The sequence below is a fragment of the Trachypithecus francoisi genome, unplaced genomic scaffold (assembly GCF_009764315.1).
Source record: "Trachypithecus francoisi isolate TF-2019V2 unplaced genomic scaffold, Tfra_2.0 Lachesis_group4, whole genome shotgun sequence".
Taxonomy (NCBI): Eukaryota; Metazoa; Chordata; class Mammalia; order Primates; family Cercopithecidae; genus Trachypithecus; species Trachypithecus francoisi.
In genome coordinates, this window is record NW_022681469.1 from 51403219 (window position 1) to 51421325 (window position 18107).

An 18107-nucleotide genomic window follows, 5' to 3' on the forward strand; every position below is an offset into this window, starting at 1 on the left:
CTCCTGTGTTCCCAGCAACCTCAGCTGTGCACATTTCCTTTCAGTTGCATGCCCATTGACTATCAAGTGTGCTGTGTCTTTAAGATGTCCCCTCTGTGAATAGTATCACGAGTAAAGGAGAGCCTCTTAAAGATGGATGGGTGACCATGATGTGTGTATCTTTGGTCTACAGATGTCCCAAATCCTCCCTTTGACTTAGAATTGACAGATCAACTTGACAAAAGTGTTCAACTGTCATGGACCCCAGGCGATGACAACAATAGCCCCATTACAAGTATGTAGTATTATTTGTTCTATTACTGATCAACTAAATGGCTATGTTTGAAGCACTTTGTAACAGTCAACTAAATTTCCTCACAAAGGTATTTACTGGGATTCTCTGCTTCATTACTGATAGAACAAAAATATTTATTTATGTCCTTCCTCTCTTCAGAGCTGAAATTATTCCTGGTTACACCTTATAGAATAGGACACCACTTAATTGCTGAAGATGTTGGTTAATCAAATACACCATCATTTGTGTTTAAGATACATAAAATCACTTTAAATATCTACCACATAGGAAGATACACCTTAAGTTAGTTTATTTTGCCCATTTCTTCTGGGAGAAAAGGTTAGGAGGAGCAAGTGCTGAAGAGCCCTGTCTTCATATTAGGAAACTGAGACTTGATGAGTAACTTTTCAACCCACTGTTTGTAACAGAACTGGGTGTAGATAACAGGTTCTACCTTAACTTCCAACCTAGGTCTCTTTCTTTCCATTAGTTCCTGCTACAAAGTTGCCCATTCAACAATGTGAGCTTCTCACTTTGGTGGCGTAAGCCTAGGCCTAGGAAATAAGATAATGAAGGACAATGTCATAAGGATACTAGAAGAGCATAATAAAATTAGACTATAGGTAAGCTTAGAAGTTTAATTGTAAAACCAAAGAGATACTTAAGAGGCAGACACAATCAGGTCACATGCCTGAAATACATTATTACCTTCAGGCATATACTGCAGGAAGACTAAATTCCTTTCTGGTGACTACCTAAGATGATTCTCAAATGGCAGGTGTGTTGATATATTGCACTTCCTGGTAAAGTAGAATATTTCCACTAAAATTTAACAAAAGCCTCCCCTCTATCTTGTGTTGTTTAATGGTGCTCTTTTCCCTACTTGTGTGTTCATTGTACTTGATCAGAACACACATTCATCCAGGCTCAGTCTTCTAGCTCATTTTGTACATTAGCTGGAGTTAGCTGGTTAGTTGACTTGGAGACTCTTTGTGCCTCTATTAAAATAATACCATTAGATTTCAAGGCATTTCTACTCTTTCATTTGTTACTTTCATTCAACAGATATTTTTGAGTGCCTACAGATATTTTGAGTGCCAGACATCGTTCTAAAACAAAATAGTCAAAAATCTCTGTGGTTATGGAGCTTATATTTTAGATGAGGCCATAAATAAGATAAAATTAATAATATATTATTAAGTATAATGTCGTTATATCTGCATGTAAAAATATATATATATACATGCACACATGCAGAGACTCAGATCTACCTTCAAGAGCGAACCTGCTGGAAGGAGTGTTAACCGACGGCCTCCATCTACTTCTCCTTCTCTAAGGCTCCACTGCAGGGTTCACATGAGGCCACACTCCTTGGGGTGATCCAGTGACTGGGCACAGCAAAGGTCCCAGAGGTCACATATGCCTAATACAGAACTCTTCTCCTGTGCACACTGTACTCTGGGCTCCTGGTTGACCTGGCTGAGACTATCTCAGAGCTATACTATAGTGTAGTCTGAGGCTCCTACTACTCACTCCTCCTTCCCTCCCCCTCTTCCTGTTACAGATGTCAGACCAGCGTTGTGTTCTGAGGGTCTTCCCTCCTTCAGGCTTCCTGCTTCCTCTTCCGTTTTTCTTCCATGGACATTTTCCCAAATAGACCTCTTGCACTTCTTTTTTTCCTTTCTTCCTTTTTTTTTTTTTTTTTTTTTGAGACGGAGTCTCGCTTTGTTGCCTAGGCTGGAGTGCAGTGGCGCGATCTCGGCTCACTGCAAGTTCCGCCTCCAGAGTTCACGCCATTCTCCTGCCTCAGCCTCCCGAGTAGGTAGGACTACAGGTGCTTGCCACCTTTTTTGTTGTATTTTGCATTTTTAGTAGAGATGGGGTTTCACTGTGTTAGCCAGGATGGTCTCGATCTCCTGACCTCGTGATCCTCCCACCTCGGCCTCCCAAAGTGCTGGGATTACAGGCGTGAGCCACCGCGCCTGGTCACCTCTTGCACTTCTAATTCTGTCTTCACCTTTGCTTCCTAGAGGACTCAAACTCATACATATGATTGTATTTATATGTGTTTAGGGCATGCAAGAAACAAATCAGTAGAAAGAGATGTGGAGCTAGGGGTATAATTGTGAATAGTGTGAATAGGAAAGGCCACACTAAGGAAAGAACACTTGAATATGTCAATGAAGACAGGCGAGGGAGGTCGGTGAGCACACTATGCAGTTGTCTAGGGGAAGAACTTTACAGCAAGAGCAAAGGAAAAGAGCAAAGGCCCTAAGACAGGGTGTGCCTGCTAGGATGCCAGTGTGGCTGCAGCGAAATGAACAAGGGAAAGTGAAGGAGGAGAGAAGGTCAAAGAGGCAAAGAGTTAGGTGGTGGGTGTGTGGAGTGGGAATTGTGCAAGGTCCTGTAGGCCACTGTGAGGATGGGGAAGCCTTGGAGAGTTTTAACAGAGGAGTGATGAATGAATAACTCTGGCTTGTCTATTGAAAATAGTGTATAGAAGAACAAGAGGGGAAGCAGAGAGATTGCGTAAGACCGTGGTTCCCAAACTGTGCACTGAAGTGTCCTGTGGTACCTCAGTGAATTCACAGGGGTACCTTCCTTGAAATAATCTTAAAGTTTTAACTTTTGAATTCCGGTATGAAAAAAAAAAACAGTGACATCTGTCAAACATCACATAAAATTAGCTTGAGGCAGATTACAGGTTCAACTTTATATCCCATGTCATTTTGTGATAATGTTATATCTCTGCAAAGTGTTTGCTGTGATAAAAAGCAAGTGCCACATGGAAATCAGTGGGGAATAGGAAATATGGAAGGTGGTGTCCAATCTGTTTACAAGGTTTGAGAACTTATATAAAAGAAGCTTTACATTGTTAAGATATAAATAGATTTAAAATTGTTTAAAATTTAAATTGTTTACATTTATTTAAGATATAAATACATATCAAGTTGTATGAATCTAGCTACTTAATACATGAAAACATTAAGTAATTCTTTTGGCCTAAGGGAGCCATGAAAAATAAATTACGGAGACACTAAGTATACCATAAACCGAGAAAGTTTGGGAACTACTGAATTAAGAGGTTATGTGATAATTCACACAAGAGATGAGGGTGGCCTGGAATAGACTGAGAAATGGTCAGATTTTGGATATATCTTAATGGTACATGGCATTGTACTACCGAGAGTGTGGAGGAAGTAGGGAAATAAGAAGGATTCCAGGTTTTGACCTGGGTTGTCACTATCAATTGGAGAGGAAGATTAGAATTAGTTTTGGTACTATCCAGTTTGAGATGCTGTCATGGACAACCAAGTGGAATTGTCGAGCAGACAATTGGACTTTCTGAGTCTGCAGTTCAGGGAAGAGGTCTGGGCTACAGATGTAAACGTGAAAGTCATCCGTTTATAGGACTGAAGATCACCCAAAGATGAATGTGGATTGAAAGGAGAACTCCAAGGACTTAGTTTTGAACCACTGCAACACATACAATATTTTTAGTTTATCTTTGTGTTTACCATGCATATCATGGTACCTGGCCCATAGTAGGCAATCAGTGAATATCCAACTACCTATTATTTTACAAGGGTAAAATGTGTACATACCACAGAATTTTAGTAGATGCAGAGGGTATGCACTGAAAAGTATGTCTTCTCCCGCCCGTGTCTCCCGGCTCCTCTGGCCACAACAGTATTATTGGTTTATATTCTCTGAGAGGTAGTATGCATTTATATGCAAGTGAATATGTCTGTTTATTTGTTATAGTAATTTTGTTTTACATTTACACAAGCATAGTATCCAGCACACATGATTCCATATCCTACTTGGTTTCACTTGACAATACACTTTAGAAATCATTCCATTTCAGTACGTATGGAACAGCCCTATTCCCTCTCCTCTCCCCTCCCCTCCCCTCGCTTCCCCTCCCCTCCCCTCCCTTCTCCTCTCCTCTCCTCTCCTGTCTCTCTGTCATTGATTCTCATAGGTGAAACTCAGCCAGAGCCAGTTGGTGAGGGAGTCTGAAATGTAATTTTTACAATTCAGAGGGAAGTATGGAAAGGAGTGTGGGTGTCACTGCACCCTTGACTTCCTGGGCTCAGGTGATCCTCCCACCTCAGCCTCCCCAGTAGCTGGAACTATAGTAGCACGCCACTACACCCACCTAATTTTTTGTAGAGATGGGGTTTTGCTAGGTTGCCCAGTCTGGTCTCAGACTCCTGGACTCCACCCACCTGGGTCCCCCAAAGTGCTGAGTTTACAGGTGTGAGCCACTGCACCTGGCCGACAGTCACTTTTAACAGCTGCAGAGTATTCCATTGTGTGGATATAGGGTAATTTGTTTAGTCAGTGTCCTGTTGATGGATGTTTAGGTTGTTTGCAATTAGGTTGTTTCAATTGCAAATAACACTGCAATGTAAATTCTTTCTCATGTGTGTTTGAGCCATTTGTGTGAGCCCATTTATTCAAAATAAATTGCTAGAAGTAAAATTTAGTATGTGCCTTAAATATTGACAGATTTTCTGAATTGTCTTATATAGAAGTTGTCCCAACTTACACTTCCTACAAAGTCAGAGAATGCTTGATTCCTTGTGTCATATCAACAAAGCATGTTAAACCTTTGATTATTGCCAGTGTGTTTAGTGGATTTGATTATTGCCAATATGTTTAGTGGAAAATGGCACTGACTATATTTAATTTAATTTATACTATTATGAAAAAAAATTTGATCATCTTTTCATATATTTAAACTTTTTAGGGATATATGGATTAATTCTAAACAGTTTTAAGTAACTAAACTCAGCATGCTAGGGAAAGAATACCAGGTCTGGTAAAATCTAAAACTGTTAAGAATTAATCCATATATCCCTAAAAACTTTAAATATATGAAAAGGTGGTCAAATTTTTTTTTTGTAAAAGGAGAAATTAAATTAAATACAGTGAGATGCCATTTTCCACTAAAATGTTATGTGTGCTTAAGTATTGAGGATAATGATAACTCTGAAATCAAAATATTTTAATGGCGTTTTTCTTGAAAGTAAAATAATTCATGTTGGGTTGCTTGTGTTGGGTTGCCCTGTTAGTTATAGCTAGCAGCTACCCCTGGGTTGACTGAATTCACGGTCTTGGGTTGGGTGTGTGTGTGTCGTGACCAGAATTCATCATCGAATATGAAGATACAATGCACGAGCCAGGACTGTGGCACCACCAAACTGAAGTTTCTGGAACACAGACCACAGCCCAGCTGAAGCTGTCTCCTTACGTGAACTACTCCTTCCGCGTCATGGCAGTGAACAGCATCGGGAAGAGCTTGCCCAGCGAGGCCTCTGAGCAATATTTGACGAAAGCCTCAGGTAAAGCGGGAAAGCAGGACTTCTAGGGTACGAAATGAAATAAAAAAGTTTTCCACTTTTCGCAAAAGACCAAAGCTTACGCATTGTGTGGCTGCTTAACTTCCAGAACCAGATAAAAATCCCTCAGATGTGGAAGGACTGGGAACAGAGCCTGATAATTTGGTGATTACGTGGAAGGTGAGCTATGATGCCTTCAAATTTATTCGCTATTTTTTAGAGTGAAAAAAAAAGTTGTTTGAAAATAATATCTACATTAAAATCTCATTTCACCTATTTCTGGGGAAAAAATATATATAAAGATACATATATATCTTTACTTGAGAGGCAGTATTATGTAGTTGTTAAAAGCTTGAGCTCTGGAGTCAAAATGATTTGGTACAAATCCCAGCTCTGCCACTAACTCTGTGACCTTAGGCCAGTTGTTTAACATCTCTGTTAGGTACATGTGTGATGAGAATAATAATAGAACCAGTTTTCACAGTATTAAAGGAGCTAATACATATAAAGCACCTAGAACAGTACCTAGCGGATACACGTGCTCAAAAAAATGCTAGCTATCATAAAGAACCACCTGGGGCTGGGGCCGGGGCCAGTGGCTCACGCCTGTAATCCCAGCACTTTGGGAGGCCGAGGCGGGCAGATCATGAGGTCAGGAGTTTGAGACCAGCCTGACCAACATGGTGAAACCCCGTCTCTACTAAAAATACAAAAATGACTGGAGTGTAGTGGTGCATCTGATCCCAGCTACTCAGGAGGCTGAGACAGGAGAATCGCTTGAACCCAGGAGAAGGAGGTTGCAGTGAGCTGAGATTACGCCACTGCACTCCAGCCTGGGTGACAGAGCAAGACTCCATCTCAAAAAAAACAACGACCTGGAAGACATGCACCAAGCCATTCCCAGCAGTCAACTTCTTTAGTGGGGAAAGCTTGTCTGTGTTTTCTGGATTTGGCAAATTAACATATATTTACTCATAATTCAAAACCTATTTTAGATAGATCCATACATGCATACTTAGACATGTATGCATATATGTACATATATTTATACAAACATGTAGAAACAACAGAATGACAGGCTAGCCTTTTTTTAATAAAGAGGAAAACAGTCCATAAGTTTCCATCTGCAAGTAAAATGGACAATGATGTACTATTGCACAAACAGGAATATATAAAGGATTCTATGTGACCAAAATGTCTGAAGAATCACCATCCTTGACTGTAGAGCCAGAGTTTGAAAGATTTATATGGTATTTATTGCATCAAGATAGTAATTTACAAACTTTGAAATGTTGATCCCAAATAAGCTTTGAATCTCATTGCAAATGCACAATTGATAGAAGATCCCTGGAGAAAAGGGTTAATAGCTTATGTTTTAGTATTTCAATGATCACTTTCTGTAGGTCTGGGAATTGAATTTGCTGTTCCTGTAAAAGATTGTGCAGTTGATCTGTGTCATAAGCTCTGGTTATTTGGCTTTTCTTGTAGCCCTTGAATGGTTTCGAATCTAATGGGCCAGGCCTTCAGTACAAAGTTAGCTGGCGCCAGAAAGACGGTGATGATGAATGGACATCTGTGGTTGTGGCAAATGTATCCAAATATATTGTCTCAGGCACGCCAACCTTTGTTCCATATCTGATCAAAGTTCAGGCCCTGAATGACGTGGGGTTTGCCCCCGAGCCAGCTGTAGTCATGGGACATTCTGGAGAAGACCGTAAGTGATGCCGTTTCCTTTCTACTTTTCCCCAGCAAAACAGACTTGCCAAGGTGCAAGCCAAGGCCATTTCCAGAGCTGTTCAGGTTGCAAGGGAGGGAGGTGGCAATTATTTTGCATGACTTCTCTGAATTTAAACAGCCTGCTGTATAAGAAAGAGAAGTTCAGAACTTTCAAGGTGATTGCAGTTTAGTTGTCCTTTGGTATCCACAGGGGATTGGTTCCAGGATGCCCTGCCTTGGACACCCAAATCTGCAAATACTCAAGTCCCACAGATGGCCCTATGGAACCTGTCTATGTAAAAAGTCAGCCCTCCCTATCCATGGGTTTTGCACCTGAGAATACTGTGTTTTCCATCTTCTTTGGCTGTAGATGCAGAACCTGCAGATATAGAGGGCTGACTGTATTTGTGTGGAAAAAAAAAATCCACGTGTAAGTGGATCCATGCAGTTCAAACCTGTGTTGTTCAAGGGTCAATTGTACTTTTAAAAAAATCTCGTTTTCCTACTCAGGATGCTGAGGTGAGAGGATCCCTTGAGCCAAGGAATTTGAGTCTAGCCTGGGCAACATAGCAAGATGCCATCTCTTAAAAAAAAAAAAAAAACTCTCACAAAGTCAAACAGATACCCCAAAATCTGTGTTCAAGCCTTAATAATCCATAGAACAGGAGTGGAGTATGCTTCAGGCCAAAAATTATTAGAGATAGTGATATTTATGGATGAAATTAAAAATAACATTGATACTTCTACTGCTTCCCTGTCCTTTTCCTAGTCCCAATGGTGGCTCCCGGGAACGTGCATGTGAATGTGGTGAACAGTACCTTAGCGGAGGTGCACTGGGACCCAGTACCTCTGAAAAGTATCCGAGGACACCTACAAGGCTATCGGGCAAGTGAAGGGGGACCTTTTGTGGCTTTCTTTAGTAAGGGCAGAAGCGAATGCCACTTGTCATGCACACTACAGGAGGTGGGGCTTATTCGGTTCATTGCTTTGTGAACTTGTGGACTGAAGAGTTCATTTGGCTCATTGCCTCAGGTAGCCACTGCCAGAGTGGACTTGAAATCTCACTGCATCCAAAATAAGAAAAAAAAAGTTTTCTCCATTTTTCCCACTGATGATCTAACATTCTGCCAACTAAGTATGTATACAAAATGGGGAAAATTAATTTTTTAACAACCTAGAATGTTATCAACTGTAGCTAGCTTTAAAGCAATATGGACCACATGTGGTGAACCCACAAAATTATCCTGATAATCATTTAGGCATTTTAAAAATAATTCAGAATATACTTTAAGACCTTATACTCTCAGCTAGGTCATTCTTATAAATATCCATTATCTTTGTTCCTGAGATGTACTGAAAGATAAATATCCATTATCTTTGTTCTTGAGAAGCACTGATTCATAGAGATTTGTTACTGATAGGCGGCCAAGCAAACAATCACTACTTTGATTTGTTTAGCCTGCCCTCTAGAGGTCACTTTTTGTACTACATCACGTTCAACCTTTTTCCTCCCCCCTCAGCTTTGCCAGATTCCGTATACATGTTGACGTCTCTTGAAAATCCCTTTAAATTCCTAAGAATTTAAGAGAACTTAGTAAACAACAATTCTGGATTTGTGACCAAAATTAATCAATACTTTCTTGCCCATCACTCCAAAACCTGTGCCTGCAATCAAATACAAAAAAATGAGTATTTTAAACTAAGTGATACATTTTGATTTAGTGGAAAAACTCTAGACTTTCAGTGGAGGATCCCCTGTGGCTCTTGATAGCTCTGTGGCTATGAAAGTCACTTAGTAGCCCACACGTTCATCTGCACCATATGAATGACAGTAATAAAAGCCTCACTGTGGTGTCTAGGATTAAACTAAATGATAGATTGTACATGAACATGTATTCTGGAAAAGTATGTAAACATTGGGCAGTAATTTTTATTTTTAGAATATTTTATACAAGTAAAAGACTTAAATTCTATTGTCCTCCATTTGCCTCATGTTCTAGAGAAAACCATATGGGTCTCACACTGTTTTCATTTTCTTTAGACTCCTGCGACAAAATAGTGTAGCCCAGCTTTGTCATGTGGCTATAATTTAATTTCCCTCATTATCTATGGGCTTCTATTCCTCTTGCCTCAGAATCAATATCCATCAGTTTTGTTAGTAATTTTCTTCTAAAATATACCAAGGGAATTTTCTGGAAAAACAACAATTTCAATTTTGTGAGCATAAGGAATCTTGTTTCCTCCTTTGTGCATTCCTGACTTTTGTTCTTGCTGTTTCAGATTTACTATTGGAAGACACAGAGTTCATCTAAAAGAAACAGACGTCACATTGAGAAAAAGATCCTCACCTTCCAAGGCAGCAAGACGCATGGCATGTTGCCGGGGCTGGAGCCCTTTAGCCACTACACACTGAACGTCCGAGTGGTCAATGGGAAAGGGGAGGGGCCAGCCAGCCCTGACAGAGTCTTTAATACTCCAGAAGGAGGTATGGAATGGATGCGTCTCTAAGATCCCAGGAACATATGGCATAGCCTGAGAGGTTTTGCCTGACAGAAGGGCTACTGATCAAAGTATATTCTGGAAGCCAAATGTGATTGAAATTCCCATAGATGAATACAGCACACACAAGACTACCAAAATATCAGATCATATGTGGCCTAAGTGTATGTAGGAGGCTTCAGAACCCAAATTGCTGCTCTGAAATGCCCTCTCCCTTGACTTAAAATTTTTCTCCACATTCACTCTCTGAAACCTTGCTACTTTGACATTTATTTGGATCATTAACTTTCTGATCTGAAAGAGGTTCCATAACTTCTCTTAGTGTCAGTAGCCTCATCTGAAAAGCCTGAGAACCAAATTAGATAACCTAACAAAAACACCTGGAAAGGAAAATATTTCTATAAGTTATAGTTTACTTCTGAAGCTTCTTTCTTAGTGCACTTCTCTAATTTATTTGAAAGTTGAACTGAGTTAGAAGGTTGCAAGTCTTGACCAAGTGGATTGGGAAAGAGGAGGGAAAAGTCATTGCAGATATGCGCAACTGCAAGGGAGGCAGTAAGGGAGGACCAAATATATATTGATCCAGGAGTTGGGGGAGAAGGAATTTGGACACAGGGACAATGGAGCCTTGTGGGTGATGGAGAGAGGGGCCCATGTGGTAAAAAGAATGAAGATTGGAAAAGGCAATAAAATAAGCTTTACCTATTTTAAATTTTGCAACAATATGCCACTATGACAATGGCCAGATAACTTCTGTAGATTGCTTAGCTCTTTTTGATAAAAGAAGTTCACAGAAGATGCACCCCACCCTGGCTGCTGATTGAAAGATTCATGATGTGAGCAGCTGCCCAGCAGCCTCTGAGAACCACCCTGTGTTCCAGCTCCCATCTCATTATAAGTTTTTGTCCTCACTCTCACTGTCCCTTAGAGAGTCAGGGCCCTTCCTACTCAAGGCTTTCACAAGTGAAGCCTCACACTGGTTCTTTAGGTGATTCAGGGAAAGGTGTCATAGAGGAGATGATCAGAGAATTGAAGGATAAAGAAGAGAGGAAGAAGTATGTCTGAAGACACAAAGATATGAAATAGCCTGGCTCCTTCAGAAAACTGCAAGTTGCATGGCCAGAACTGGTAAGAAAAGGGAGGAAGGTCAGCTAGGGAAGGCCCAGATCATGGATGGTCTTGGGTGCTGTGGACAAACCTGCAGGCCAAAGGCTGTTAACCTGGGGACTGAAGTCCCTTAGGGAGTCAATGAATGGGTTGAACGAGCTCCATGAACCTCCTGAAATTGTATGCAAGATGTGTGTATATTTTTCCAGGGGGTGTTTATGGCTGTCATCAGATTCTTAAAGGGGTCTGTGATCCCCCCCAAAGTAAAGAACCACTTATTGGGTTGGGGAAGCTTAGAAACCTAGAATTATGTGCCAGGCATAGTTTCAGGACCAGCCAAAGACATCTGAGGGCCTAAAGCAGGGAAATGGCAAAGAAGATGGGGATAGGAAGAAATGGATATGGTTTAGATTAAGGGAGTGGAGTTGGTGTCTGAGGAGATGATGGAAATGAGGCAGATAGGGAAGTTCAGGCTGACTGTCTGGTTTTTGGCTAGAGTGACAATAGGGAGAGTGGTTCCATTAGTTCATTTTCAGGGGCAGTGGTAGGGGAGGTAACCATTGTGAGAGAGAGCTGCCACTGGCCATCATCCTCATGAGGAAGTGAATAAAAGATGAGCAGACATGTTTCCTCTGGTGATTTGCCAGCCTCTGCCACAGAGAACCTGAGACCCCTCGGGCCTTCCCAAGGGCCAGGGGTGTGCCAAGGTTGGGCTTTTGTCCGTTCATCACCAGATCCTGGGCAGCTGTCAGCTCTCAGGATAAGAACGTCTCTGCACCTGGGCGTGCTGGCCCAAAGCCCACCAGGCAGGGCATTCTGACTGTTTGGAGACACCTGGTTTGTTGGAGAAAACAGTCCTTAATGGTCCAGAACACAGCTGCTTCCACTCACAGATCCGGTTAGAATAGTTTCACTTGGTAGCTAGTTTGCTTCTATTAAGACACCATTCATGAGTCAAATAAGGACTGCCTCTTTTTAAAATATTAGGTTTGAGTCCATCTAAAGGCAAAGTCATTATGTGTTTTGAGAGGATGGTTTTATTGAATATAAATGTAAATGACAGGAGAGAAAAAGGAAGAGAAGAACTAAATGGGTGCCCGTCACAGGTTTGTACTAATGTATTTTCAGCTGAATCAGGAATGAGTTACTGAAACCCAAAACCTTAAATCATGTGAGCACGGTGAAATGTCACTTTAATACATGTTAAAACATTCAGAAATCTCTGTGTTGACTGTAAGTTCTCCCTGTAAGTCCCCAGTGCTCCCTCGTCTTTGAAGATTGTGAATCCAACACTGGACTCTCTCACTTTGGAATGGGATCCACCAAGCCACCCGAATGGCATTTTGACAGAGTACACCTTAAAGTACCAGCCAAGTAAGCTGTTGGGAGGAAGAAAAGGGGAGATATGGTTTTATTTTATTGTATTTATTATTTTAATTGACAAATAATTGTACCTCATCATGGGGTACATAGTGATGTTTCGATACATATAGTGATCAGATCAGGGGAATTCGCATATTCATCTTCTCAAATATTTATCATTTATTTGGGTTGGAAACATTTAATATACTCCTTCTAGCTGTGTATGGAGCACCAGAACTTAGTCTTTGTTTCTAGCTGTCCTTTTGTATCCTTTAACTGATCTCTCCCTATCTTGCCTTCCCCCTGTCCTTCCTTTATCTCTGGGATCCTGTGTTCTACTTTTTACTTCTGTGACATGAACTTTTCTTAGCTTCCACCTATGAGTCAGAACATGTGGTGTTTAACTTTCCGTTAGAAATACAGTTTTTTTTGTTTTGTTTTTTTTTTTTTGAGATGGAGTCTCGCTCTGTCACCCAGGCTGGAGTACAGTGGCGCGATCTCGGCTCACTGCAAGCTCCGCCTCCCGGGTTCACGTCGTTCTCCTGCCTCAGCCTCCCAAGTAGCTGGGAATACAGGCGCCCACCACCTCACCTGGCTGATTTTTTGTATTTTTAGTAGAGATGGGGTTTCACCATGTTAACCAGGATGGTCTCCATCTCCTGACCTCGTGATCCGCCCGCCTCAGCCTCCCAAAGTGCTGGGATTACAGGCGTGAGCCACCGAGCCTGGCTAGAAATACAGTTTTAAAAATACTTAACTGTTATCAGAAAATACAAACTAGTTTTTCTTTATGTCTTTAGAATATATACATATACCTTCAAGTGTTATTTCAGAAAGAACTTCAAATCTTACTTTTTAAGAAAAATGATGTATATATTATTAAAAATTAAGTAATCTGTAGAATAATACAGACCTTTAGAGATGGAGTTTAAGCGAGTGCTGTCATTAAATCAGATACGCATTTTCTGTAAATAGAAAATAGTTCCTTTGGCACAAGTCCTCTGAAGAAAAATGTTTGGGGTTGTTTAACAATACGACTCCACCTGCAAGAACACAGGGGGAAAATTCTATTGTGATTCAACCACAAAATTCTTCTAGTTTATTAGCCAGTAGAGAACATATTCCCCCTTATGATATGATATAATGATATGATATATGATATGATATGATATGATATGATAGAACATAGTATAGAAGCTGTTAAAAAGTTATCACTTATTTATGCTGGGCAAAGAGTGAGTGGGATTATAAAAGTCAATGTAAGCCAGGTTGAACATTTTTAGTTGACGTATTTATTTATAATAGTATTCCTGTCACAATTAATGGAGAATGCACTTGTTTGTTATTTCTTATTGACAGTTAACAGCACACATGAATTAGGTCCTCTGGTAGATTTAAAAATTCCTGCCAACAAGACACGGTGGACTTTAAAAAATTTAAATTTCAGCACTCGATATAAGTTTTATTTCTATGCACAAACATCAGCAGGATCAGGAAGTCAAATTACAGAAGAAGCAGTAACAACTATGGATGAAGGTAAGATGGGTATGTATAAAATCCATATAATCATAACCATCATGAAATAAAAATCTTTAAGTTTATGCTTTCTTTTTCCTTCTTGCTATGGAGTGTCTGTCTTATCTGATTAATGCAAATACTTATTTGTAATTTCTCATTCTGATATATAATCAGCTATTTAGTTCATATTGGACTGTGATATTTTTCAACTATGTGAAACTTTTTAAAACTTATATTAAAATCTTAGGGCGGGAGTGAGTAAGCATAATATTTGCCACACTTGAATTTGAAGTTCAAGGGAATGTTGTTTCCTATTTACAACTGTATATATTATATACATGCACAAACATGTATATGTACACATACATATAATACATATATGCATACACAGACATACGCACCTGTATACACACAAATATATGTAATTCGAGTTCTGGTCCTGATTTACTGGAAATAATTTTCTAGTTCACATATCGATTTACATTTTCTAGCAAGGAAATCGAAACAGTTATTAAATAGTGCATTTATTTTGTGTTTGAGCAACAGATTTTACATTTTGGTATGTACAAAGAAAGCAAAATAGAGCATTACAGTATTTAGAAAAGGAATTAACACTTCTTTTCATACTTTAAAAAGTTATTCTGAAAATCTTGAGATTCAATGAAAATTATCAAAAATATTATAAAAGATTTTCTGGTTTTGCATGTCTCTAAATTGTAGAGTTGTTTAAGTATTATTCATTTGACTATCTTTGATAGCATAAAAAATTGATAATTTCTGTCCAAAAATTGGTTTGAAATGTCCTAAGCCTTCTTACATAATAAACAAGTATGAATAATGCACCATAAGTAATGTATTTGAATACTGGGTATTCAAACTGGGTATCCTGATAAAATTTTGGTACTGGATTTGAATACTGGATAAGTTTGGGGACACCAACATATCTGTGTCCCCTATACCTGATGTGGTACACTTCATTCTTCTTGCATGCTTTAGCGTTTTAATAAGTGTTTTTGTATTGCTATACATGCTCATGGGTGTGTTACATCTAACTATATAGTGTCCTGTTTCTGTTTCCCTTCATTAAAGCTGGTATTCTTCCACCTGATGTAGGTGCAGGCAAAGGTAAAATAATTCATCTGCATGACTTTATACATGTGTGAAATTTGCAATGTGAAACATGGGGAAGTGCAGCATGGGTAAAACAGAGAAAATAAAATATGCCTTGAACCACCAAAAGAAGAGATCTCATCCAATCTTGGCTTTGAAATTAATTTCTAGTCCTTTCTTTACAAGTAAAAAGCCACATATTGAATTCTCCAAAAATTTTTTCTTGAGACTTATCCCTGGTACAAATCCTAATCTTAGCTTTTAATACTATGATTTTGGCTGGATCAGACAGGACCAAAGCTGTGGATTTGTCACAGATCCTCTATATGGCCATGCCACATTATTTGAGGTTCAGAAATATTAGCCCTGTGATGGAAGCAGCCTGGTAAAAATCAGATCAACCAAGCTTCCTGTTCTATTCTGATTTGGCTGCTCTTCTTGTAGACACAGTGTACATTCAACTGCCATTGCTCAAAACCGTCTATTTGGAATTACAGCATAGCAATGCCCTGCAACTGGTTTGGGACTAAGTCTCCCCGAGCTTAGGGTCCCCTACAAGTGAGTCTTCCAGGTGACCAATATGGTCTTCTCAAATGTGTTATCCCATCCTGTCTTCACCCAACTGCCTAAGTCTCTTCCTCCTGAGTAACAGCCAACAATCCACAATGGATTACTTTTGTTCTCCTTTATTTCTGACAGCTCTCTGGGTCAGAAAGATTTGTTGGGAGAATGGTGCTTGAATAAGTTGTAATATGTCTTCCATCTGTGGCAATGCCAAAGATGCCCCAGTCTTTGACCCCTGGCTGCTTGTTGACCAGTCAGCTTTTTAGAGAGCAGTGGAGCATCTGCCACTGGGCACTGTTTTCACGTGGCATGCCCATGGTCAGGGGTTTTCCTGGGCTTTCACAGATCAGGTGAGTGTAAACAGGAATGAAGAAAAGGAAGACCAAGAGAAAAATGTGCTTTGCCCTATATTATTCAACTCTTGTGAGCTTAGACTTGATAGATTTATTCTATTTGCTTAGAAATTTGCTTATATTCAGAGCTTTGGTAAATTACAAAATATCAATCAGATAGATTTTGGAGGTATTGAATAAGAACTATAGCCGTTTTCAGTAACCTTAAGAGTATTATATTATATTTGTAGTTTTAGACTTGAACGGACGAAGTTGTAAAAATTCAAAATTTCTATATCATAGAAGATGTAAACTTACTTCTGTTTATTTGTATACTTCCTTCCTATGACAATTAGATATCAGTTAAAATCATTAGTTGTTTTACAATAATGTAGTGCTTTATAACTTCAATTGGAGCATTTCACTAAAAGCCTGGCCTTGTTTCCTATGCAGTGGACATGTCACTGTGGCCGTGCCTAGAGCTGATAGCAGAGAAATTGTGCTTGAGCAGGACTGTCTGTGAAGCAAGTCTGAATTCTCAATGGACTTGTCACGTTAGAAGCAGATGTGCACTCCACTGGAAAAATCATCACCCCTCTGTTTTTAATAAATTAAAACTAAAATCTTTATTTAAAGAGTTTTGGTTTTACCATTTGATGTTACTAATTTGAATTGTGAGCTGCTTGTGGTTAAAGAGACAAGCAAAAATGGAGTGTCTGAAAGTTCATTAAGCCCCCAGTATTAACATCTGATGGATCTCAGATAAGGAATAATGTTTAAATAAGGGGTAAAAAATAGCTAAATCTGACCTTAATTTTAATACGGTTTATTTTAATAGTTTAGCAGTAGTTAAATATGGCTTACATAAAAGGATATTTTGCCATGGTAAGACTTTTAACTGCTCAAGCATAATTTGTGATCCTGGGTTTTCCTTCCTTAAAAATAGTTCTTTTTTTCAATCTGAAAATGAATTCTATCCTCTTCTCTATTTCCCTTCTCCATGTGGAGTTTAGCTGCTCTGTGACAGAAGAAAAATTAAAGTTCTCCACTGTCCTTCCAAATTTTACTTTTTAAATGTATCTTTTAAATTTTTATTTAAATCAGGACAAAAGGGAATAAATAAGAGATGAATAGAGATGAAACATGTGATATCCTTAGCTACAGAAGCATCAACATGGCTGGACATGGTTGCTCACACCTGTAATCCCAACAGTTTGGGAGGCCGAGGCAGGCAGATCACCTGAGGTCAGGAGTTCAAAACCAGCCTGGCCAACGTGATGAAACTCCATCTCTACTAAAAATACAAAAATTAGTTGGGTGTGGTGGCAGGCGCCTGTAATCCCAGCTACTCAGGAGGCTGAGGCAAGAGAATTGTTTGAACTTGGGAGGTGGAGGTTGCAGTGAGCCGAGATTGCACCATTGCACTCCAGCCTGGGCAACAAGAGCGAAACTGCATCTCAAAAAAAAAAAAAAAAAAAAAGAAGAAGCATCAACATCTAATATGATTTTATTATGAATTATGATTTCATGAAAATTGGTTTTAATTCATTTCTGGTCAAAGAGGGGAAAAGAAATGCATCTGAGTTTACATTTTTTAATTTTCTTACAGATTTTAAGAGATGTTAATGAAACCTAAGTTTTCAAATGTATAATTACAAAAGGATTATAAACCTGAAGGAAAACCCATGATAATTCAATTAACTATATGATGCCATACTAACCCTTCTTCTTACCATTCTCCTCAATATAATTAAATACTCAAGACCTTTGAGTCATTTATTTTTGTCCTTTTCCTTGTTGGATTAAAGCTGTCAATATTTGTGTAGGAATTACAGTTGATTGGCATATTTTTTCAATTTCTGTGTCTCTTTAAATGAGGCTGGTTGTGGTGGCTCATGCTACCCAGCAGCACATTGGGAGGCCGAGGCGGGCAGATCGCTTGAGGTCAGGAATCTGAGACAAGCCTGGCCAACATGGTGAAACCCTGTCTCTACTAAAAATACCAAAATTAGCCAGGCGTGGTGGTACACACCCATCGTCCTAGCTACTCAGGAGGCGGAGGCAGGAGAATTGTTTGAACCCAGGAGGCAGAGGCTGCAGTGAGCTGGAGGCTGCAGTGAGCCAAGATTGCGCCACTGCACCCCAGCCTGGGGGACAGAACAAGACTCCATCTCATAAATAAATAAATAAATGATTTCAGGGTCTGGAATTCTAGGAAGTAGACTTGTGAAGGCATGTGTGGAAACGAACCAAAAATGTACAGGCTCAAAGAGATTT

At 39.5% G+C, this 18107-nt stretch overlaps 1 protein-coding gene across 27 annotated transcripts in view; it reads left to right on the top strand.

Annotated features, from left to right (window-relative positions):
- Window positions 1-18107, top strand: part of NRCAM (neuronal cell adhesion molecule) — a 335017-nt gene that overhangs the window by 292317 nt on the left and 24593 nt on the right. For 11 of the 27 annotated variants that reach the window (XM_033192817.1, XM_033192788.1, XM_033192790.1 and 8 more), the window contains 9 exons: window positions 173-274; window positions 5428-5625; window positions 5732-5802; window positions 7111-7336; window positions 8108-8223; window positions 9619-9823; window positions 12196-12318; window positions 13666-13842; window positions 14914-14949. In XM_033192817.1, coding sequence (XP_033048708.1) covers window positions 173-274; window positions 5428-5625; window positions 5732-5802; window positions 7111-7336; window positions 8108-8223; window positions 9619-9823; window positions 12196-12318; window positions 13666-13842; window positions 14914-14949 — 1254 coding nt within the window. Of the gene's footprint in view, window positions 1-172; window positions 275-5427; window positions 5626-5731; window positions 5803-7110; window positions 7337-8107; window positions 8224-9618; window positions 9824-12195; window positions 12319-13665; window positions 13852-14913; window positions 14950-18107 lie in introns of all 27 variants that reach the window. The other 16 variants (XM_033192796.1, XM_033192798.1, XM_033192814.1 and 13 more) reach the window with 2 other exon arrangements.